At 40.5% G+C, this 20,339-nt stretch overlaps 1 protein-coding gene across 6 annotated transcripts; it reads right to left on the reverse strand.

The window, feature by feature from the left end:
- Positions 1 to 724: 724 nt before the first annotated feature.
- Positions 725 to 6,805, reverse strand: CCNG1 (cyclin G1). 6 transcript variants are annotated; one of them, XR_012675885.1, is made up of 8 exons: positions 6,580 to 6,804; positions 5,558 to 5,821; positions 4,265 to 4,518; positions 3,592 to 3,670; positions 3,412 to 3,510; positions 2,980 to 3,174; positions 2,684 to 2,899; positions 725 to 2,311 (listed from the first exon to the last, which is right to left on the reverse strand). XR_012675885.1 is itself a non-coding variant. In XM_075164123.1 (7 exons), the coding sequence occupies exons 2-6, from the start codon at positions 5,819 to 5,821 to the stop codon at positions 2,983 to 2,985; spliced, it is 888 nt and encodes a 295-aa protein (XP_075020224.1). In that variant the 5' UTR covers positions 6,580 to 6,805; the 3' UTR covers positions 725 to 2,311; positions 2,980 to 2,982. The 6 variants fall into 6 exon arrangements, 2 of the variants coding, with proteins under 2 accessions (XP_075020224.1, XP_075020223.1); XR_012675884.1 differs by lacking the exon at positions 6,580 to 6,804 and adding an exon at positions 6,159 to 6,365 and having other exon boundaries at positions 2,684 to 2,916; XR_012675883.1 differs by lacking the exon at positions 6,580 to 6,804 and adding an exon at positions 6,159 to 6,363.
- Between the last annotated feature and the right edge of the window lie 13,534 nt (positions 6,806 to 20,339).

Consider the following 20,339-nt stretch of genomic DNA (forward strand, 5'->3'; position numbering starts at 1 on the left):
TCTTAGACAAACAGTAACAGGTATTTGACAGATGCATAAATTTAGGTATGTAATATATTATCCAGAGCAACCCACTCTACAGGAAATAATACTGTGCACTTATTCAGGCTGCCACTCTGCTATGTAAATGGGCAGAGGACAGGTTTTTCATACATCTGTTTCAAGATCAGCGCAGAGTAATGCCACAGCATTACTCCCTTTATCAAAAGGACCATAGCTGCTCATTGTTAGGCACAGAAATGTATCGTTAAACTCATACCTAGTCAAACTGGGATGCTCGGATCAGTGCAAAAACTCATATCTTGGGATTAGAAATCTGAGTGCCAGATTCTCTTAAGCAAGCACCAATCCATATATTTACTGCAATGTACAGAAACAAGTGATACATACTATTAGATCAATAATGGAAGAGGGTTTAAGTCAAATTTGAACAGTCCAAGCTATTTAAGGCAGTCTTTTCAATCAATGACACTTTCACATCTCAAAGGCTTTAGAGTAATCATCCAAATTGAAATAATTTTAATCAAGAACCTTGAGTTTTTCCTGTTGGTTCTCTAGCCTTTCCCATGCAGCCTCAACCTCTTTAAAAAAAAAAAAAATTTGAAAAAATGTCCATAATTTCTTACCTCCTGCCTGGAAGTTTTCCAGGTACTGTTCAGATATAAGTCTCTTTATATGCTTCCTACTAAGATGTTTTATAACAGGAAAAAAGTTACTCAGTTAAGCACATTTCAATGTTTAATTGAAAGGTACATATCTTAATATTGAGACATGACAATTAGAATTGCACATTGCATCTTCTTCATCTCTCCCAGTAGGCTGACCTCACCTTTGTCCAAATCACTTGTATGCTTTTCAGAGGCCAGCACAATGCACAGATAGAACTGGCAGATGCAAAACCCAATTACATGTTATGCGGTGCAGTCACTCCCGTGAGTTCACGAGAAGGCTTGATTTGTCCAGTATAGACCTTTGGTATGAAGTCTTCTGTGAAAGGTTTCACTAGTTTGAGATATGCAAAGAATGGTTTCCCCCTCAGCTATTACCGTAAAGGGGAAAGGGTTGGTTGGCTAACATCCAAGCCCACACTATATTCAGAACATTCTGATCTCTCCTTCTCCACTAAGTCAGTTCATATAGCGATCAGTTATTAACAGCCTATCGCTAACAGCCTCTGCTCCACAGCGACGCAGAATTCAAGAGGTCATTAGCAACATTCCCGCAACACCTCTATTCATCTTACATAAAATAATACGTTCTCATTATTCACTTCCTTGTTAGCACCAGCAGCATATGCCTCAAGTACTGATCCAGTCTTTAGAAAAAACAGTTGTATTTTACGAAGCTTACCATTAAAGAGATCAGAGTTCAAGCAATCTTCAGCGTTTCCCAACTAGATTGCTCCTATATACAGGCCAAGATGGGGCATTAGTCCTGCTCCTAGTGTGCCTGTAAAAATGCACCTGTTCAGCATCAGCATTTACCTCTTGTACAGTAAAACTTTGGAAAACTGATGTCAGATTTGGGGCAGGTGACCCAGTACTTTCCCTTAGCCTTCCTTAGGTATCATGAAGTTTTTACACTCTATGAAATAATTTGTAATCTCAGTAAACTACACCTCTTACAAAATACTGAAGTTACTGATGCTGTATTAGTGACTACCTTTTACAAGGCAATGAAATAAGGTTTCTCTTTCCTCCTGCTCTAGCTACTTGATGTGCTCAGTGGGTATCACATAGCCTAGTTTTTAATGTATGTCTATGGTAGAAGGCCAGTGCCCTGCCCCGCAGGAACATGTGGACACGTGACACTGCCCAAACAGCATGTCAGGTGGACTGACAGGCATTTGCTATTGTCATCAATATTGAGCGGGATTAGTATCGTTTGAGACACTGCAGCACTGTGCTACTGCACATGATGTTTTCCTAGCATCACGTAATCTTTGAAAAGTGAACCAGAGTTTTAAAATTAAATATATAATTCAGCACCTGCAGTTATAGTAAACCAAGGTTAGACTACACAAGCTGCTCTACAAACTATAAGGTGTTAAAATTCCTTGTATCGGTACTGTGGTGTTTCACTGAACAGTAAACAGTCTAACAAATAAGACTGAAAACTGACACTGAATATTGTTGTAATCATCATGAAAAGAACATATTTGCTGGAAGGATCTTTAGTCTGAAATGTTACATATTCTTTCCATGAGTTGAGTTCTTCATTATTAAGATAATGTTTCAGACTTTGTTTCTCAAATATTCATGAGTCTGCTGACAAGGTCACAGGATGGTTCTCTCCTCATTTTATTGTACTCCTGTTAAAAAAAAAAAAAACAACCAGTCAATTGAAGGGCTTTCTCTAAGAGCCAAACAAAGCATCACTTTAATATAGCAAGACAACAGCAAGACAGCTGTTACAGAAAATATGTAGCCTTTGGAATTAAAGTCTAGGTAAGGAAATAGTTCATAATTTCTACAGAGTAAAAAAACAGTAAGATGAATAACTGAATTAAGTTTTTAGACTTTACTACATGGACAGTTATACAAGTAAAACTGTATAAAACTGTCTTCCTTTTAAGTGTTTTAAGTGAACGACTACAAGAAACTCATTTTAATAGGCAACTGTTTCCTCTTAGCTGATTCTTTTTAGGATAGGAGCAAGCCAAGTTTTTTCTCTGCCTTTTTACCAGTTTTACTCCACATTTTAGTTTGAATGAGGTCCCAATGTCTGTAGAACATATTTCTGCTCCCACAGCACACCAGAGGATCAGTTCTTTCTCCCATGTTCATATATTAGGTTGCCACTTCTTTAGGTACAGCACTGGCTCAAGCATGAACACGAGAACAGACCAGCCTCTATGACAGGCCTACTACGTTTATGTTACACGTCTTCAAGAGGTTACCTACATGAAATAAGAAACTTTGAGGTAATTAGCAGCTAATTACTTCTACATTATCAAAAGTTGATTTTACAAGGAGTTACCTATTATGAACTCGTCTCTGGAATTGTAGGAAGGTGTGTTATTCTGTAGTAGCTATGTTTAAGCTGCCGTGCTGTACGTCCAGACACAATCCATTTTAGTTTCTGGACATTTGGTTTGGAACACTTGCTCGAGGAATATTCTGTAAGGCACTTCAACACCAGTTCCTTCCAGAAGGTCAAATCTCTGTTGTTTATCTAAATAGTAAGACAGAATCTCCTATGTTAATAACTCACTAAATCCTGATTTCATACATGTACTTTCAGCTTCTTCACGTAAGATAGGAAGCCAAAGATCCCAAGCCAAATGGAAAAAACAAACCCAGCCAAACCACAAAAGAAACCAGTATGCCAATGAACCTCCCCCTTTCCCACTGTGTAGGCCCTTGCATGCATTCTTCTTCCTTCCTCCCCTGAAACTTTATCTATACATACCTTGGAATGCAACTGCAGAAATTCCAATGCCTCTGTCAACTCCATTAGTTTTTGTTCTTCTATTTCTAGTGCCATAATAGACAGTGCCAAGACAGAAGGCTAGAGAGAGAGAAAGGTTTTTAAACACTGCTTTGTTAAGTTTCAGTAGTCTCATTGTCTTTGAGCTTTCTAGATGTTTACCTTGGCTTTAGAGAACATGATTCTGCAGTGACATGCCTTAAGCTGGGTCTCAAGTCTCTCAAAATTAAGGTATTTTCTCCTATAATAAAAACAGATGAGTGAATGTAGAAGAACAACACAAGCTTGATCAAGGCAGCACCACCCTGGGAACTCAGAGAAGCAGTGATAATATTTGTTATCTAAACAAAGGTCTCATTTGTCCCAGAAGTTCTAGGGTTACAGTCAAACAGGTATTCAGTTTTAGCAGTCCTAATGCTAAAATAAATCTTGTGTTACACTGGGGAGAGTTGTATTGTCAAAATAGGCTTACCAACAAGGAATTTTAATGCTTACTAGCAAAAGGAATCTCTTTCTAAGCCAGATTTTGAAATCTTTGCAGTGAGGCAATACTTCGTGCAGCATAAGCACAGATTTATTATACCATCATTATTGAGCAAGTTTGGTTTTTGGCTCAGAGAGCAATGTTCTTCAGATCACTTTATGCAAACAACATTTAAAACTAAAATAATATTAAACTACAGATATTCACATTTATGATGTTTACCAATAAAGGGGAAAAATTTGTGGGTTTTTTAAGTACAGAAAGGCCAATTACTCAAGTAATTTCCCTGCTTGCTTTTCTACATAGGCTTCCTGATCATATGCAATCATAGAAAAGTACTAGATATTTTACCTTTCACAGCTTAAATTCTCATGAATGAGTGAATGATATAGTTGTAGAAATTGGAAGGCTGTTGTAGCTTTCACTTTCCAAGATAGCTTCTCCAAAACGATTTTCTCCATTCTCATCATATCAGAAACAGTGAACCTATACTGGCTTATTCGAATTAAGTCAGTGGCTAAGGGAACATTTCTCTCTTCTTCTGATGCCTTCACAGCCAAGTAGAAGCAGCTGAGTCCAACACAGCCCAAATGTTTAGGCTGTACCTAAAGAAAAGTAAATTGCAACTTTCAAAGAGGAAGGCTTTTCATCACCCATTTCAACATGTAAGTACCAAACTATAAAGGCACCAGTGTATTTTAGGAAAAAATTATGGGGGGGCAGGGAGGGTTGTTCTGTTTTTTGAAGATTGAGAAATTGGTCTTTTCTCTGCTTACATTCTTGTCTTTATTTAACTGAATGAGAAGACCATTACACACTACAAGTTCTACTTCATTCATCTAAAAATCAAGATTGCAGAACAATATATTTTGATTGAGGTAGAACTGGTTTCTTAATGAAGTTCTATAATAGCCTAATCAGAAGCTTTTAGGATTTAAAGTGTTGTATATATTGGCTTATGCAAAAAGAAATTGTTTTTTTTTTACTCTCTATATATACACACACGCATATATATATAAACTCACTTATTTTATTCCATAGGCATTACAGTCCCCATTTTTACTGCTTATACTGGATTCAGAAGTCTTTCAAATCATCATTTTCCTATCCACTCCATCTAGCTTTCTCGTTTTTCTTTTAACACACACGGAAAACAAGCTTTTGTTCTTGACCAAATAGTATAGTGGTAATCCTGTCTTGTAAGGCAATTAACAACAACCCAGGTCAGCATGCCATCAGATTCTAAGTGCTGAACAGCATCAAGCCTCTTCATACACACGGGGCTTATGGGTAGGTTGAAACAGCAGTAAAATAAGAAGCAATTTAAGGTGTTCTTGTATACACGCAATAGGCAAGACAATCTGTCTTGATCTAACCCATTAATATGGCCTGCATTTCCAGCCTATGGGCATCCTCAAGTTGAAACTGATGCCCTCTTCCTTCTCTTTTCCAGAGGAAACAGCTTTCTTAACAATACTAAAATCAGAACAAGGAAAGCCATTTTTTAGCTCTTGCGCAATCAGAATTTCCGAAAGGAGCTTAACATTTAGCCATCTAAAACCAAGATGTTCCAACTTCTAATAGGAATAAGGTTGCAATGAGCAGAAGCTAATGACCGAGAGCTTACACTTTAAAAAGTCATACCTTCATTTTTGACAAGAATCTATCTAAGAAATTCACACCTAGTGAAAACGTCTCTGTATGGAAGCCAAAGAATTGAGTTAAGCTGAGGAGATCTTTCACTTCAAAGTCTCGCAGCCTTGCAGTCATTCGGAGGCCATTATCATGAGCAGATTCAATTAGTCTCAGGCCAGAGGCCTTTGGCTGACATCTTAACTCCTGTTCCAACAGGGCTGTGAGCTGGTACAGCAGCTCCTGAGCTTCAGTAGTTACAAGTGTTTCAATCATCTGTAATGAGAAACAAATGCAAGCTATCAAACAGCTAAAAGGGGAAAAACGTACAAAGTTACAGTTGTCTCTAAAGCAAAGACAGAAACTTTCCTTTCTCTGTAGGTATGTGGACTACTCATTTGTAAGTCTAAGTACTTTGGCCAATTAGCGGCACGTGCGGAACACTTGGAACAGATACGCCCGGGCACATACCGGCAGCATCAGCGCTCGGCCCGCGGGCCAGCCCGTCACACGGCGTACGCAGGCAGCGAAGCTCCCTCTGTACAGAGCGAGCTGGGCCTGGCCAAGCTTGTCAGCTGGGAGGCGGAGTGGGTGCAGCCACCCTTCTACTCACCGCAGTAATATTTTTCATCTCAAACTTCAGAGTTACACCGCCCACCTCGGGGACCGGGTGACACCGCCGCTGAGCCAGCACCAGGCCACAGGGCTTCACAGCCGGGGCCCACCGGACCCCGGGTAATCCCACGTAAAGGTGCCCGCAGCTGTGCCCGGCACGCCGCCAGCCCCGCAGAGAGCTCCCACCACGCCCCCGGCCCGGCGGCGGGGCCCAGCGGGGCCGCGCACCGCGCACGCGCCGCCTCCCCGGGACATGCCCGGGCCTGCCCTTCGCCGCCTCGGGGGCTTCGCTGGGCGGCGGACGAGCGACCGGCCAGCTCTGTCGGCGGGACGGAGGGGCCACGCCCGCCCCACGGATGGGCCGGGCACGGCGCGGAGCAGCCCAGATCGGCCGGTAGGGCCCGGCCCCGCGCCCTTACCTTGCCCCTGTCGCCCCGCTCTCTTCTCTCGTGGGGAGGACCCCGAGCCGGTGTGACCCACAGCGACAGCCGCAGCAGCGCCGAGGGGTCACTCTAAAGCGCTGCCCGGTTCCTCAGGCACCGGCGACCACCGGGAGAACGCCATCCAGCCGCACACAGCCCGCCCGTCCCGGACCGCCCCCGGGCTCCGCTCCGCCCGGCCCGGGGGACGCGGCTGAGGGGGTGATAGACTTCCAGGCAGGCCAATCACCGGGCGCGGATGGTGGGAGGGGCGGAGCGCCGTCGCTAGGAGACAGGTGGGGCCAGCACAGCGGCGTCCTCTGGCGGCGCCTCCGCACGGCACCGCCCGCCACGTCCCAGCGCTGCCTCCCGCCTAATCCCGATGACGGGCGGGCGGGACGGCGCCGCTGCGTCCCTCGTCCGCCAGGCGCCGAGTCCTCGCGCGGTTCCCGCGCTGCCGCAGCTGACTCCTCTGAGCGCGAGGGCCCCAGCGAGTGTCCCCCCCTGTGGCAACGGCCACGGTCAGGTCTGGCCCCGTCGCCTCCCGCCTGAGGCGCCCGGGACTGCGAAGGACTGGGGACGGCCGCTCGTCGGAAAGCTGAAAGTTTGCCGACCGTGCACCCAGGCCCTGGTATAAGGGGCTTATTACAGCTCCTTGCTGGGCTTTCAGGTCAGGGGAGTTGAAACCGTTTTCCTGGTGGGCTGAGGACTGGTGGGAGTTAGCTGTGTGACCACCCCTGCCTCCGACAGGGCCGAAATCTTTTAGGTATAGATAAGTAAGGATTTTTTTTTTTTGTGACACTTTCCAGTCCCTCTGAAATATTTTTGTATATTCATGGGAGGTCAAGACTAACAGAAGGACGCGATCAACCTCTTGCTTAAAACAGTCTGAGTTGGCAAGCGTTGTTTGGGATTCAGGCGGCCGTCTACAAATGCACCTGGCTTCATCTTCCTTGTTTGTGTGTGTTTGGTTGAGTGAAACAACAAATATTCTTTCTGCTCAGAAAACTGACAGGAGTTACTCAGGGTTATGTTAAGGTGTTGCCAGTGAAAGTTAATTCTCATTTGTTGTAGGTATCGAGTCAGGTTGTGTATAAACTTTCTTTTTTCATTTGAGATAAGTAGTTATGTTACAAGATCTGGAATAGATACGGTATTGTTGAAAAACACTTAAAACAGCTTTGAAAACTATTCCAGGAGCACAAAATATTCCACTTATGAACTGACTTTAGGCAAGTAAAGGGAGTTGCTTACTATAGAGAGCTTCTGTTTAGGGCGTGCTCAAGGCCCAAGACTTTTTTATTCATTTATTTAATAAATGTCTAATATTTGTTATTTTATCAAAAGTGAATACCAGTGTCTTATAAAGGCTGAGAAATGGCTGAAGGAGGTATTTTGCAGACCTATAATGGATGCTACGTTTTTCGAATGGGTTAAAGGTGCTCAAGTACTTGCTTTCCTAAAACTGTTAGGATGTTATTTCTACTTTAGTCTAAAACTTTCAAGCTATTTTATGATGATTACTATGAATTGGTTGAAAGGCTTATTAAGGAGTGAACTGATACTTTCTGTAATGCGAGGTTTTTAGGAAGGCAAACCTCTTAGCTATATTCGATCTTCTGACTCTTCAAAGAAAATATGTGTTGATATGTGACTAATAAATGAAGTGATATGCAGCCCTAAGCTTTTTTTACCATTAAATATATAGATATTGAAGATACATGCATCTTGTAGATGGGAAGAAGTTCTCTGAATCTCAGAAGGGTTTGAAGGAGTTCAAATCCAGGTGGGCTTTATGGTTTTTGGAAATTCTTTCAGGAAGTCCAAGTTCAGTATAGCCTAGGTGATAACTATCCTGAGAAGAATATCCTGAGAAGAATGCTTTTTTTCAGTGAAGTCTATCAGCTTGTCTGTTGTTCAAAAATCTTCATGAAAGGAAGGCTGAATGATTTATTTAACCTTTAGGTAGCATTCCTGGCACCACTTTTAGCTAGCTTTACTAATAGTCTACAGCTTAACGTGTAAGTCAAAGAAGTCATCCTGTGTCCTCTGAGACAGTGTTTTTCTGTCTCTACATTTTCTGCTTATGAACGTGTTTGTTTTGTATTTGCTGTAAGAGTTATTTCTGAAGTGCTTTATGCCTTTCTTTAAAAATGGAGGGAGGATGAGTTGCACTTTAAGTGGTGGCAAATGGCAAACAGCCAACACCTGTTCCAGGCAGCATTTTACCCTCCCCTACAGCACAGCGTTTTCTTTGTAATACTCATAACATTAGAGTTTGTCACATCTGCCAGTAATAGAGGACAAGTTGAGTTTAAAGCCCTTTGGGGTAAAATTAGCATAGTATTTGTGAGGAAAAAAAAAAAAAGCATGTATCTACTCACATTAGACAGTTTAGATGACAGATGTGGTAGTTAATACTGCAATTGTTCAGAACAGGGTACTTTTGTTAGCCAGGGGTATGTCTAACATAGTTGCGCCCACCAACAAACTATGACCTGGTGTGCATAAATTCTGGTCCCTTCTACCTGAAATGAACAGCATCGTGGATTTGCTCTCAGAGGTAGACTTTTGCATTACAGCTATGAGAAACTGCATTTGTTTTCATTATCTTTGTATGTCTCGGAGTAATGCTGTGGAATTACTTTCACCTTAAAGCAGACTGTGTGGAAAATAAAGATTAGCTGTAAGAGATTTTTGTTCAGCAAAAATTGTTCATATGTGTGGGGTTTTTTTACTGTTCAGAAACATTGGCTAAATACTGGCAAGAGTATTATGTGTGTTTTTGCCAAGAGTGAGACTCACCAAAGCAACAGTTAGCCTGAGTTGCTCTAAATACGGTGATCCACACCATAGTGATTTTAAAAGCACTTTGCACATCCTCCCCTTTTTTGTGTTAATGACTGTCATTATCAGTATTCATTGGTCTATTGTCACACAAGGAGAGGAAGATGAGGGAGCAGCTTTCCTGGGAAGCCTCTGCAGTTGTGTTCTGTCATTTGAAGGAGTGTGACTGTAAAACAGAGGGACTGTTTCATGCATCAATGAGCTTTATCATCTTATTTACTCAGTATACACATCAAAATCTGTATTCATCTTCCTTTCTCCCATTGTACTTCTCACTGATTTATTATGAGTTTGTTTCATTTTCCCTGTGACTTACCTTTGGAAATGAATTAAAGTTGGTTTTATTAGAAGAATCTTTGTACTTCCGAAGGCTGGAATGAAGGACAGGAAAGGCAAGACCAGAAAGAAGAATGGTTAGAGATGCAGAGATTTTAAAGAAAATTGTGTTTTGCATAGTAAGTGCTTGGATTTCTATAAGGCTCAATGGAAGTCAGCATAGGGGAACTTGAGGGAGTCCTTGGGTGTGAAGGTGGAATGATCAAATAGCGTGTTTATCTTTCCCCTCTAAAGCACTGTTCACCTGCCCAGAATCTAACTTTTAGGTTTCCACATGCTGTCTATTTAACTTTCTTCCTCAGATCTTTGCTAACTATTGGTAGAGCGAGTGCATCTAAAAATCACTGTTTTGACCCTCATTATAATGACCTTGACTTGTGTGTCTATTAGACAAGAAAAAGTAATTTGTTCAAAAATGAGGGTGGAAGCATCAAACCCAGATCTCATGCCACAGCCCTTCTGAAAGAAAATGAATTGGCTTTCTGTGCTACAAACTCTTAACCATAAATCAATCTGTTGCTACTCTATGAGATTCCTGTATAATTGCCCATGAATGCAATACTTCAAGTATTCACAGATGCTGAACATCAGAAATAAAGATTATAGTAAATCAGATCTCATGAATATGCATATTTTTGTTGCCAGTAAATAATCTGAGTTATCTAAATTAAAATTCAAAATTATATATTGCAAAGGAAGTGGTGTTCTTTTTTTTTTTTAAGAGTTGGAAAACATTTGCCGTAGTCTTCCTGTCATTACTATGCCCATAATAATCACGTGAAACAAATGATACTTCTTTTTATGCTGCTTGTTTTAAATAGCTTTTATTTCTTAAATTGCTGTCAAAAATAGACTGAGAACTCTAAAAAGCAGTGGGCCATGAAGCTGGTTGGAAGCCACTGACAGCAGCCAAAGCCACTGGCCTATTTTGTGTTCTTGCAATAAGGATTCTGGACTGAAGCGATACTAAGGAAAACCAATTCATGTCAATTAAATGTCACGTACAGGTTTTGATTTAAAAACATTCCTAGGGCTTAGACGCTCGGCAAGTGGAAGCCCAAAACACCTTCATCAGTGTATGTTGTTAACATCCCTGGTGCAGAGTCTAGGCTGCTGTTAGCCACTTGGGCAGCAGCTGTGAGAATTCACTTGTTCTAAGGTGCCAGACTGTGCTGAAGTGGCTGAAGCGAGTGCACCTATTCCATCTGCTCTGCAGTCTTCTGTGTGTGGGTAGAAGACTCTTCAAGAAGGTGGCAGCAAACAGTGAGGGCACCAGTAGCTTCTTAAATGTTGCAGCTGTTCCCTAGTAGCTCTGGCAGATATGAGATAGAGGATTAAGACTGGATAGCTAAAGGTGTTACATCTTCTCTTCTAGATATCTATTCTACCTCTTTGGTGATTGTTATTCCTGAGACAAGAACATCCAGTTTTCTTGTGAATTGCTCTGGTGGCTGAAGGCACATTGATCCCAGTGTATACGGCTGTGCCAAGCTGAGGAGTGTGCTAGTCCTGGGACAGGTGGCGATCCTGCCATAGAAGCAGAGTGGATAATTGCGGGAGTGACATCTTCACCTCTTTTCTATTTAATCTACGTCTGTATGTCTTTCAGAAGTCTGAAATCCCTACTAATCCCTACTGCCAGAGTTGGAGAGTGCCAGTAGGTCTTAATTACCTGGACCAGCCTCACCTGGGACTTCCACCCACACTCCCTGCCCAGGGATCCAGGAGCCTCACTTAAGCTCAGAGCTATGGTCTGGGAAGGACTGTGGTCAACCCTTTGCCCTGCTTGTCCAGACTTGTTGATTAGACTTCCCAGATTGACCTTGGACTTGCCTTGTCCCCTGTCATTTGGTAATCATGGGACTGTCCCTAGCCTGTGGTTGTCACCGGACCGGCTCTGCTCACTATGCTGCAGGGTGGTGTCTTGGTTGGTGAGGTCCTGCCCTGCCTTTGCCAGGGTTGTCCTCAGCTTCTGGCTAATCTTCCTTGGTGGAGCGATGCTGCTCCCTGGCTCTTTCATCTTTATGAATTGGTCCTCAAAACTTTTGTCTGATTCTATAGAAAATCCTATGTCCTTTCCACTTCACTTCGTCTAGAAATGCCTTGTATTCAAGGGAAAAATCCTGTATGTGTCTTGCTGTAAATAGTATCATTATAAACAAAAGAGCTTTAATCTAAAGCAGGTTTTCATGGGGAAGTCTTAGTACTTTTTAGTATATAGTTTTCTCATTATCCTTCTACTTGTTAAGTAACATTCACAATTCCCTCTACATGTTTATATAAGATTTTTAAAAATTATTCTGTAAGGATATTTGCTGAAATGAATAGGGCTTCCTTTTCTGTGAGCTGTTCTGGACAAAATCAAGAGTTTACGGTTAATAGGCAGCGGACAGATCCTGTAGTTAAGTCCTTTGGAGACTGTAAACCTGTTGTTATCAGAGGAATTTCTGCTGTAGCAGAAATATGATTATTTTGTGATGGGTTACAAACAGATATTTACTTGCCTGAACAACATCAGGAAGCACTGCAACATCATTGTCTTAATTGGAGAAATGTGTGTATGCAGTCTGAGTCCTTGGGAGTGGGAAATACTGTTTTGTGTTTTTTTTTTCCCCTCTATGGAAAGAGACCTGTGTATCTAATATCACCCTGTTCTCAAGACAACTACTGAAGTTAATGCTGGCTTTTCACACTTCGTCATATGTTTTATGACTATAGCATCAGAATTAAGAAAATATCTTGAAACTATTTTTGCTGGGATTTCGGTAAAAAAAAAAAGATTAACTGTAAGAGCTGGAAACGTTTTTCCCCCACCTCTTCTCTTGTGTTTCATATACAATTCAGATAGACCCACACACACAAGGAGAATCAGGGTTTTGATTACAGTTGTCAGTAGTTATGTCATGCTTGTTCCCTTATTGTAATAATTGTCTTGAGTTAGTTCATTAACATAATTGTGAAGAAGTGCACATGAGAAAGACAGGGAAATAGGTGAAGGAAAAAAACCGAGAGAGGTGAAGCTTCCCAAGTAAATGTGAGGCCCTGTAAGAGATTTGCTTTGTCTGGTGTTACTCCTTTACTGAAGCTCGTTATATCAAATATGTCAAAGGAGAGAGTAAAGATCTCTAGGATGGATTTAAATGTGAGCGCTTGTGAATACAGCCTGGGAGGCTAAGGAGACAAGACTCAGCCTTTTGGGGAAAAGCCATTTCCCAGCTTTAGGGAAAGTCTGTTCATAATTTCAAGTCCAGCATAGAGAATCTCCCCCAGGAGAACTGTGGGATTCTAACTTCAAAGGCCTCATCTAAGCTCACAGAGATCTAGGTTCTCAAAGGTGTTTATGCATCTCTCTCCCACTACCCTTAATGTAAAGGATTTAGATGTCTAAACTTCATTGGAGAAGAAAGGTCATAGAGATTAGAGGGGGCATCAGTTAGCCCTGACATTGAGTGATTTGACTGAAACTTAGATTAAATGATTTCAAAAGTTTCTTGTGACTTTTGCTTTCCATTGCATTCTTCAGCTTTTAAACAGAAAAAACTCCACAGGCCAAAAAGAAAGACAATGAGCTCTGCATTTCCTTGCTATAAGTCAATTGGGAGAAGGATGCTTTGTCAGACTGAATATGGAGATTGTGACACTTTCCATAATTACAAAATCTGGAATGGATCTAGAAGTTGTAATTAACTCTTACTTGATGTTCTCACACAGGTCTTAATCAAACATCCATTCCATGCTTTCTCCTCCCCTTATTTTCTTAATAAAAAATTAAAAGATAATAACAGGATATCTACGTTTTCAAAATGGGAAACTTATTACTGCATACTTATGTGAAATTGCGGAGCTAAGCAGACTACCACCTTGATGGCAATGGTAATGCACAAAACCCTGTTTTGGATAGGGATAATAGCAGTCCTTTAGCTTTTTTATTAATGTATTGGAATAACATGTAATCTAAATGCCCCAGTCTCTTGTATGTATCTGGCATCTGATTTGTATGCTTGCTTATGTTTACTATGATCTCTTTGATTTGTTTTTGTGATGCACTGATTTTTAAAAACAATCTCCTTTTACCCCAAAGGTATTTAAATTGAAAGTCATTCAGGAAAATCCTTTGTTGTTTCACACCCCTTTCCCCCAACCTTTGCTAAAACAATCAACAAACATCATAAAGAGGACTAGTGTGTAGTTAGCTGTCCTAGAAGAAAAGGGCATAGGGTATGGAATCTTAGATGCTGTGGTGGAAACTTAAAAAATAGCAGCAGTCCCGAGCTCTTTGTGGTTACATCTTCTCTGCCCTTAATTTTCAGCTAGGTGTTTCCTCCCACTTTGAGAAGATTCAGGACTGCTTTTCTAGGAAGAGTACTGCCAGCTGGGTTCAGAACACAGAATTGAGAAGCTTTAAAAAAAAAAAAATCTGCTTTTAAATAAATCCCAAATGAATGCAACTTGAAAGACTAATTGAGAGCTCAGGGGCTTAAAAATGGTTGAAAATAGTTTACTAAAAACAGTACCTGGGGATCTTTTGTTCCATGCTTGGTTGATGAACCCAAAGAGATTGACTAAAGAAGTATTTTTGGGTTTTGAGTGGCAGATCACTGATGGATCATGTAGTACTGGAAATAAGCAAAAATACACAGAAAAGATGGGGGGGGGGCAGCAGAAATAATTGGCTAAAGGCATTCTCCCCGCCATACCCTCCAAAAGCAAGGTAACACCCTGGCAGTACTGTCGAGGGGAATTCACATTTATTGGTTTTGTGTCACAAAAACTAGTTGCTCTCTGAAGCACTGGAATTGAATGCATTAATATGTGGGGTTAGGTTTCCTACCATTCACTCATCTTCTCAGTTCTGAGCTGATCCTCCTTCCCACCCCCAGGATCTGATCTTGCAGCCAGTTTTTTTTTGAGTAATTAGTGCCTTGATTTCACTATAGAGTAATTTTTACAGCTTAAGCTTTTTCATCTGACTCTAGTTCCATCCAATCTCAAGAGCTATTAACTCAGATGTATTTGCAAATAAATTAACTCTATGGTGAAATTATTTTAAGATTTTTGATTGAGAAACCTAACTGTTTCATGATTCTAATGCAAATTCCTTTTTATTAGCTTTAAAATTATGGGATTGAGAGTGTGTTTCCACACTGATGTGTTGGCCATTGTCCCAGGTTGCACATGAATGGCCTTTCTTGGCCTAGCTTTAGCGCTTATGTGGGAAGTTAGATTTGAGAGCAGATTCAGTTGAAACCTATCTTTTTTCTAAATCGTTGGATTAAAGCAACAGTAGAACAGTATCTTTAAGGGTTGGATCCTGTGAATGTCTTTCTTATCTTGATGGAAAGGAAGAAGCCTCTCAAGCCAGGCCCATACTCATATCTTGCTGAAGACTGTCTTCCAATAAATCTTCCTGCTCAAAAATGGAGCTCTGTCACACTCTGCAAAGTGTCCCACAAATAATCTGAGTATACAGAAGATTGCTTCATATCAGATTGGAATAACTCATTCTCCCAATGCCTCAGTAGAGAGTGATACATCTTTTTTTAAGAGGAAATAGTTTGACTCCTGTTATCTGTATTGAATTTTCAAGATAAGAGGGTCTACTAATTGATTGTAATTGCTAATGTGCTTTACCAAATGAATACGTTAAGTAGTTCAGGTAGTAGTTTAAACAATCAAGAATCAAATATCTTTTTCCAAACCATAAATTTAGAATGCAGCAGCTTGCAAGTCAGTTAGCATCCATGCTATTGTGGGAACTCGGTGGTTAGTACACAGCTCAGAACATGATGCATTAGGATATTTCAGTTCATGTGCAGAGAGATAGTCCTTCTTTTCAAAAGCTGTTTTAGGAGAAAAATGGACTGGTTTTCACACGGCAGAGCTGTGATTAAAGGACAGTCTGCTTCCCTGATGGACCCTTTTGGTTTAGTAGAGGAGATCTTCAGATAACCTAATGAAGCAAATTCTGTTCTTGCAGTTCGAAACCATAGCAACCTGCCACTTTAGAATGCATGGTATATAATCTGTCTGTCCTTCAGATAGTATTTTGCAGTCCAGAAATAGTCATCGTTTCCAAATGTGTGAATGTAAAATGTCAGACAAATGTAGCTGAAGTGACAGTGTAATCTCTGAGGTAAACATGAGCCCTGTTGTGCTGCTTGTCTGGTGCTGCACATTTGGAAAGCAGGTTCCAGAGGAGGGCAAAGGTAGTCTATTTTTTTTATTTTTACTTTTTAATAAATAGATTACAGAGGTGTTCTGAAAATTGGTAATTGAAAGAGCTTGCTGCAGTCCCCTTACTGCCACCCTTACCTTGCCCTCCAACCCATACATGTCCCTAATTATTTTTGGCACAGTTTTCTTAAATTACAGTATTTGGAGTTCAAAGTTTTTTGGTCACTGCTCTCTTTGATATCACTTTGTTCAGGCTCAAATAAGCATAGAAGTACTCAGTAGTTATGTAGTGGGGTAAGTGCCCTGCAACTTGCTCACTTGTACTTGATGAAAACACAGAAAGCATTCTTCCTTGGTTAAATAAATAAAATGTGAGTGGGCAATCTCACTGGCTTCTCTCTTTGTGTCTCCTTCCCCCTTACAAGTTCTGAAACAAAGCTGAGAGAAGTATTTTCTGTAGAAACCAGCATTGATTACTAAACAGGTAAAATTTAGCTTGTGGATCTTAGAATCTGCTGCCAGTTTTAGAGGCTGGGCTACCAGTCTGAAAAGGGATGATTTAGTCAGCTTTTGTGTGAAGAGGACCAAACTAGTAGTGCATTGAAGGAATAAATAGCAAATAGTTAGTGATATTACTAGGGATTGATTTAGACTAAACACCCTGTATTTCCTTTAAAATATTATCATGACTTCAGCTTGTTTAGGAGTGTTTAGAAATCAACTTTAATAGCACAGGGTGCTCTTTATGAATGTACATTTTGTGGAATAGAGCTGTTTCAAGTGTCTTTTCTATAAATCAAATGTTAATAGACAAAATGTATTGTTTCAAATGCAAAATTATTTTGATAGGGCTGTCATTTACTTTTACTTCAGAAGAGAGAAGAACAATATTTGATCAGTGTTTCTTCTGTTGATCATTCTACTGTTTCTGTGTCATACTGGGCCAAGGCTATTAGATGCCTTCTGCTCCTTTAAACTGATCTGGCTCCTTATTGTTTGTGACACATAATTTTCTTTAAAATTATGGTTAACCAAATTTTACTTGTCACTTATGCCTCTGTTTCTCTGCCTTTTCTGACACATTTTTTAAAAATCATGTCTGTTCAATAGCAGTTTTTATCTCCCTGCCCCCTTCATGTTTGTGTTTCATCCACCTTTGAGTAATTATGCTTTTATGAACAGTGGAGTGTATTTAAACTATTCCCATTGTCATTATTTTTTGTTCTAATACCTCTTTCTATGTGATCTGAATCCAAGTTGTTTTCAGCTTTTGAATTTTTTTTTATTGTATATTTGGTACTTGCATTTGCATGCGGATGGATTCAGCATTGAAATCGCTTGCTTGTGATCACTTGTGTCTAAGCAAATGTGGGTTTCTTGGTTTGTTTTTGTTTTAGTGTACTAGCAGGTTTTTCTCCCTGTCTTGCTCAGGGATCTAATAGAAATCCCTCTTGTTAAGAGAGGATACTTCAATTTGAGAGAAAATGTAAATGGCAGTACATATGCCCAGATTGATACTATCAAAACTAATAATAAAAATAATTGTGTGGAAAACTGTAGTCTTTTGAGAAAGAAGAATGTGAGATTCAGACTTCTCCCGAATGAGGGCAGTAGTGGCACATGATTTGTATAGTCCTTATTCATGTTTAATGTAACACTCATTAAAGACTGTGAGCTTTGTTATATTTATATTAGGTGTTTCAGTGAATGTGTTGTGGAATTACTGTTATAAATTCAGAGCTGAGAAATACCAGAAAAGACTGTGAAGGGAGATATTTCTATAAAGAGGACTTTCAACTTAACCTCCCACTAGAAAGATTTTTGAGTTCTGAAGAAAAGCAAGACAACTTGCTGAAGGGAAGAAACTGCTATCACTTGACAAGTAGAGTTGGCAAATCTGCATTTAAAGTTTTCTAGGTTTTCAGGAGATGGTCAAGTTTTACAGGAATGAAACTTAATTTTTACTGAAGGATTCTTTTCCATACACAATGTTTAATTTTATTGTTTAGTTCAATACCCACCAAGTCTATTTACATGTACTTAAATCATGTACTTCTGGTTGTTACATCCTCGTGTGGCTGCTTTGCAGCAGCAGTTATGGAGGTATTAGATGAATAATTACCCCTCGCTCCGCCTTAATGTGAGACCTGTCATGTTTTCTTAATTGGCTTTCAGTATTGAGTAGCATTAGTAGATTTGTGAGAGAACAATATATGTCGTTGCAGGTGTCTTAATGAGTGTTGTCTTCTAAAGCATGACTTCTCTACCAATTGAGGACTTTTTGATATGGCAGCTAGTGACATAATTTTGGGGGCAGTTAATATAGCAGTGAAGATAAGATAATAACTGGACAGGTATCTTGCTGAGGTGGCATAAGCACTGGCCTAGTGGATTGAATAATAGAATTAATTATGTAATCGGGTATTATGGTTTTAAGAAACTGCTGATATGATGTCCAGTCTGCTTTTGTTTGTTCTCCATGTCTGCTCAGTTTCACATAAGCTTTTTGTGTTTGCGCTCCACTGAGTCTGGAAACTCTGCAACTGCAAGCCAATAATCATGCAGAACAGTGAATTGAGATCTCTCTACAGAAGACTCCGTAGACCTATTAAATGAAATGGAAAGATTAACTCCATGCAAGCACAACTGCTGCTGACTTGTCAATGGTAGAGTGTTTGTATTTACATGCCTGCTAACACCAGTGCAGATTATGAGAGTTTCCTGAAGGTTTTGCTAAAGCAATGGGAAAGATGTGTGTCTAATACCTGGATGATGAGAAGTGGTAAAGTGGAGTTACTGGCTTTGGCGTGCCAGGGAGCACAAACCACAGTTCTGTCCCGAGTGTTAACTGTTAGGCAGAGCTTTTATTTTAGGCTGAAGAAAAACAAGCGTATTAGCTTTGCTTGCACATAATCTTAACTACAATTTAAGAAGTTTATCCAGCTACGTTTTCCTTTGTTGGATTTATCTGCCAGTATGCCAATGGAGTCTTAACATACCATAGAATAATGCTTCCTGCTTTCTATGCATGGTAAGCAATGGAATGGATGGACCTTGGAGTTAGGAATCTAAACTAAATCTGCATAAAAACAAACTGGCAAATATAACATCATGTTTTCAAATGTATGTAGGCAGCAAACTTTTGATGGGATGAGGAAAACGTTGGGGGGGGGTGTCTGTAGGCTGTCAAAGGCGTAACTGCAGGCTACATGTTGCACTGTAATGTGTAGCTGCTGCTTTCACAATGTGTGAAAAGAGAAAGTGGCACTTTTTAATTGAACTTTGCACTCTTGTGTGGGAATTTATTCCTAGTACAATATACCTTGTGTTCTGAAGCTGCCATTTTGGCACCTGTATGTATTCAGACACTCTGTAGACCTTCCCTTTATAAGGAATGTGTAGGTTATAGCATCCTTGCTGGTCACTTCTTGTGTGTCAAGTAGCATGCGAGGCTGTTGTGAATGAGTGGTTTAGAGACTGCTCAAAGAATCACTGTCGAAGTTATTAGCAGAAAGTGATTTTAGTAGAAATTTATAAAAGCACGACTTAACAGAGTTTGATGGCAAGGTTCACTCTATCACTTACTACACAGGTGAAGCATACAAAGGAGAAGAGCATGGGAAGCTGAAAAGTCCTTGGCTAATGTAAACACTACTTAGCAACAGCTAAAACATCAGTGTGTTATCAACATTCTTCTCATACTAAGTCCAAAACACAGCACTATACCAGCTACGAAGAAGAAAATTAACTCTATCCCAGCCGAAACCAGGGTATTGTGTTGGAATTGAGTTGGAATGATTTATCCACAGGCTGAGGACGAAAAGGTTAAGGGAGACCCTCCTGTTGAGTCACGAGGTTCAGAGTAGATCCAGCTAGATCTACTCCTAGTCGCAGACTTGGTCAACGGTATATGTCTAAGAGATTATATGTTTTTATTAGCAGTCTAAGATTCATTCACAATCTTAAGATAGATCATAAGATTTTAGCAGACTATATTTGCTAGCAGATACTTCCATCAATTCACACACACACACACACGGATGCAAAGATAGATAAATATACAAAGATATACCTGTTAAAAATCCCCCTCGAATTCAGTGAAATACTCATGTAAAACGTGTTGGCATTTCTCAACAGGCGAAGGGTTCAGCCTTGAGGAGTATTGCAGCCCAGGTCCCGTGCCAGCGATGGTCCTCCAAATATCGCAAACTCGAGAGTTTGCAAATTCTGAGGAGCATTCATCTCGGAGGGAGATTCTGGGCGCAGCCCGCTGCGGTCCAGGAGAGCTCAAAGGGTCTCACTTGGGACCGCTGTTTATAGGGTCGCAAGATGATGGACTTCAGTCATCTGTAAATTTCCGTCCTGGCCACAGTCCGAGGCAGTAGTGACTAAAATTCTGAAGG

The sequence above is a fragment of the Calonectris borealis genome, chromosome 15, assembly GCF_964195595.1.
Source record: "Calonectris borealis chromosome 15, bCalBor7.hap1.2, whole genome shotgun sequence".
NCBI lineage: Eukaryota > Metazoa > Chordata > Aves > Procellariiformes > Procellariidae > Calonectris > Calonectris borealis.

Excerpts from the sequence above, each read along its gene's own strand:
- CCNG1 (XM_075164122.1), bottom strand. Across the intron at positions 3,671-4,264 it reads GAGAATTTAAGCTGTGAAAG|GAGAAAATACCTTAATTTTG; the intron begins GTAAAATATCTA and ends TTTTTATTATAG. Across the intron at positions 3,511-3,591 it reads TCATGTTCTCTAAAGCCAAG|CCTTCTGTCTTGGCACTGTC; the intron begins GTAAACATCTAG and ends CTCTCTCTCTAG.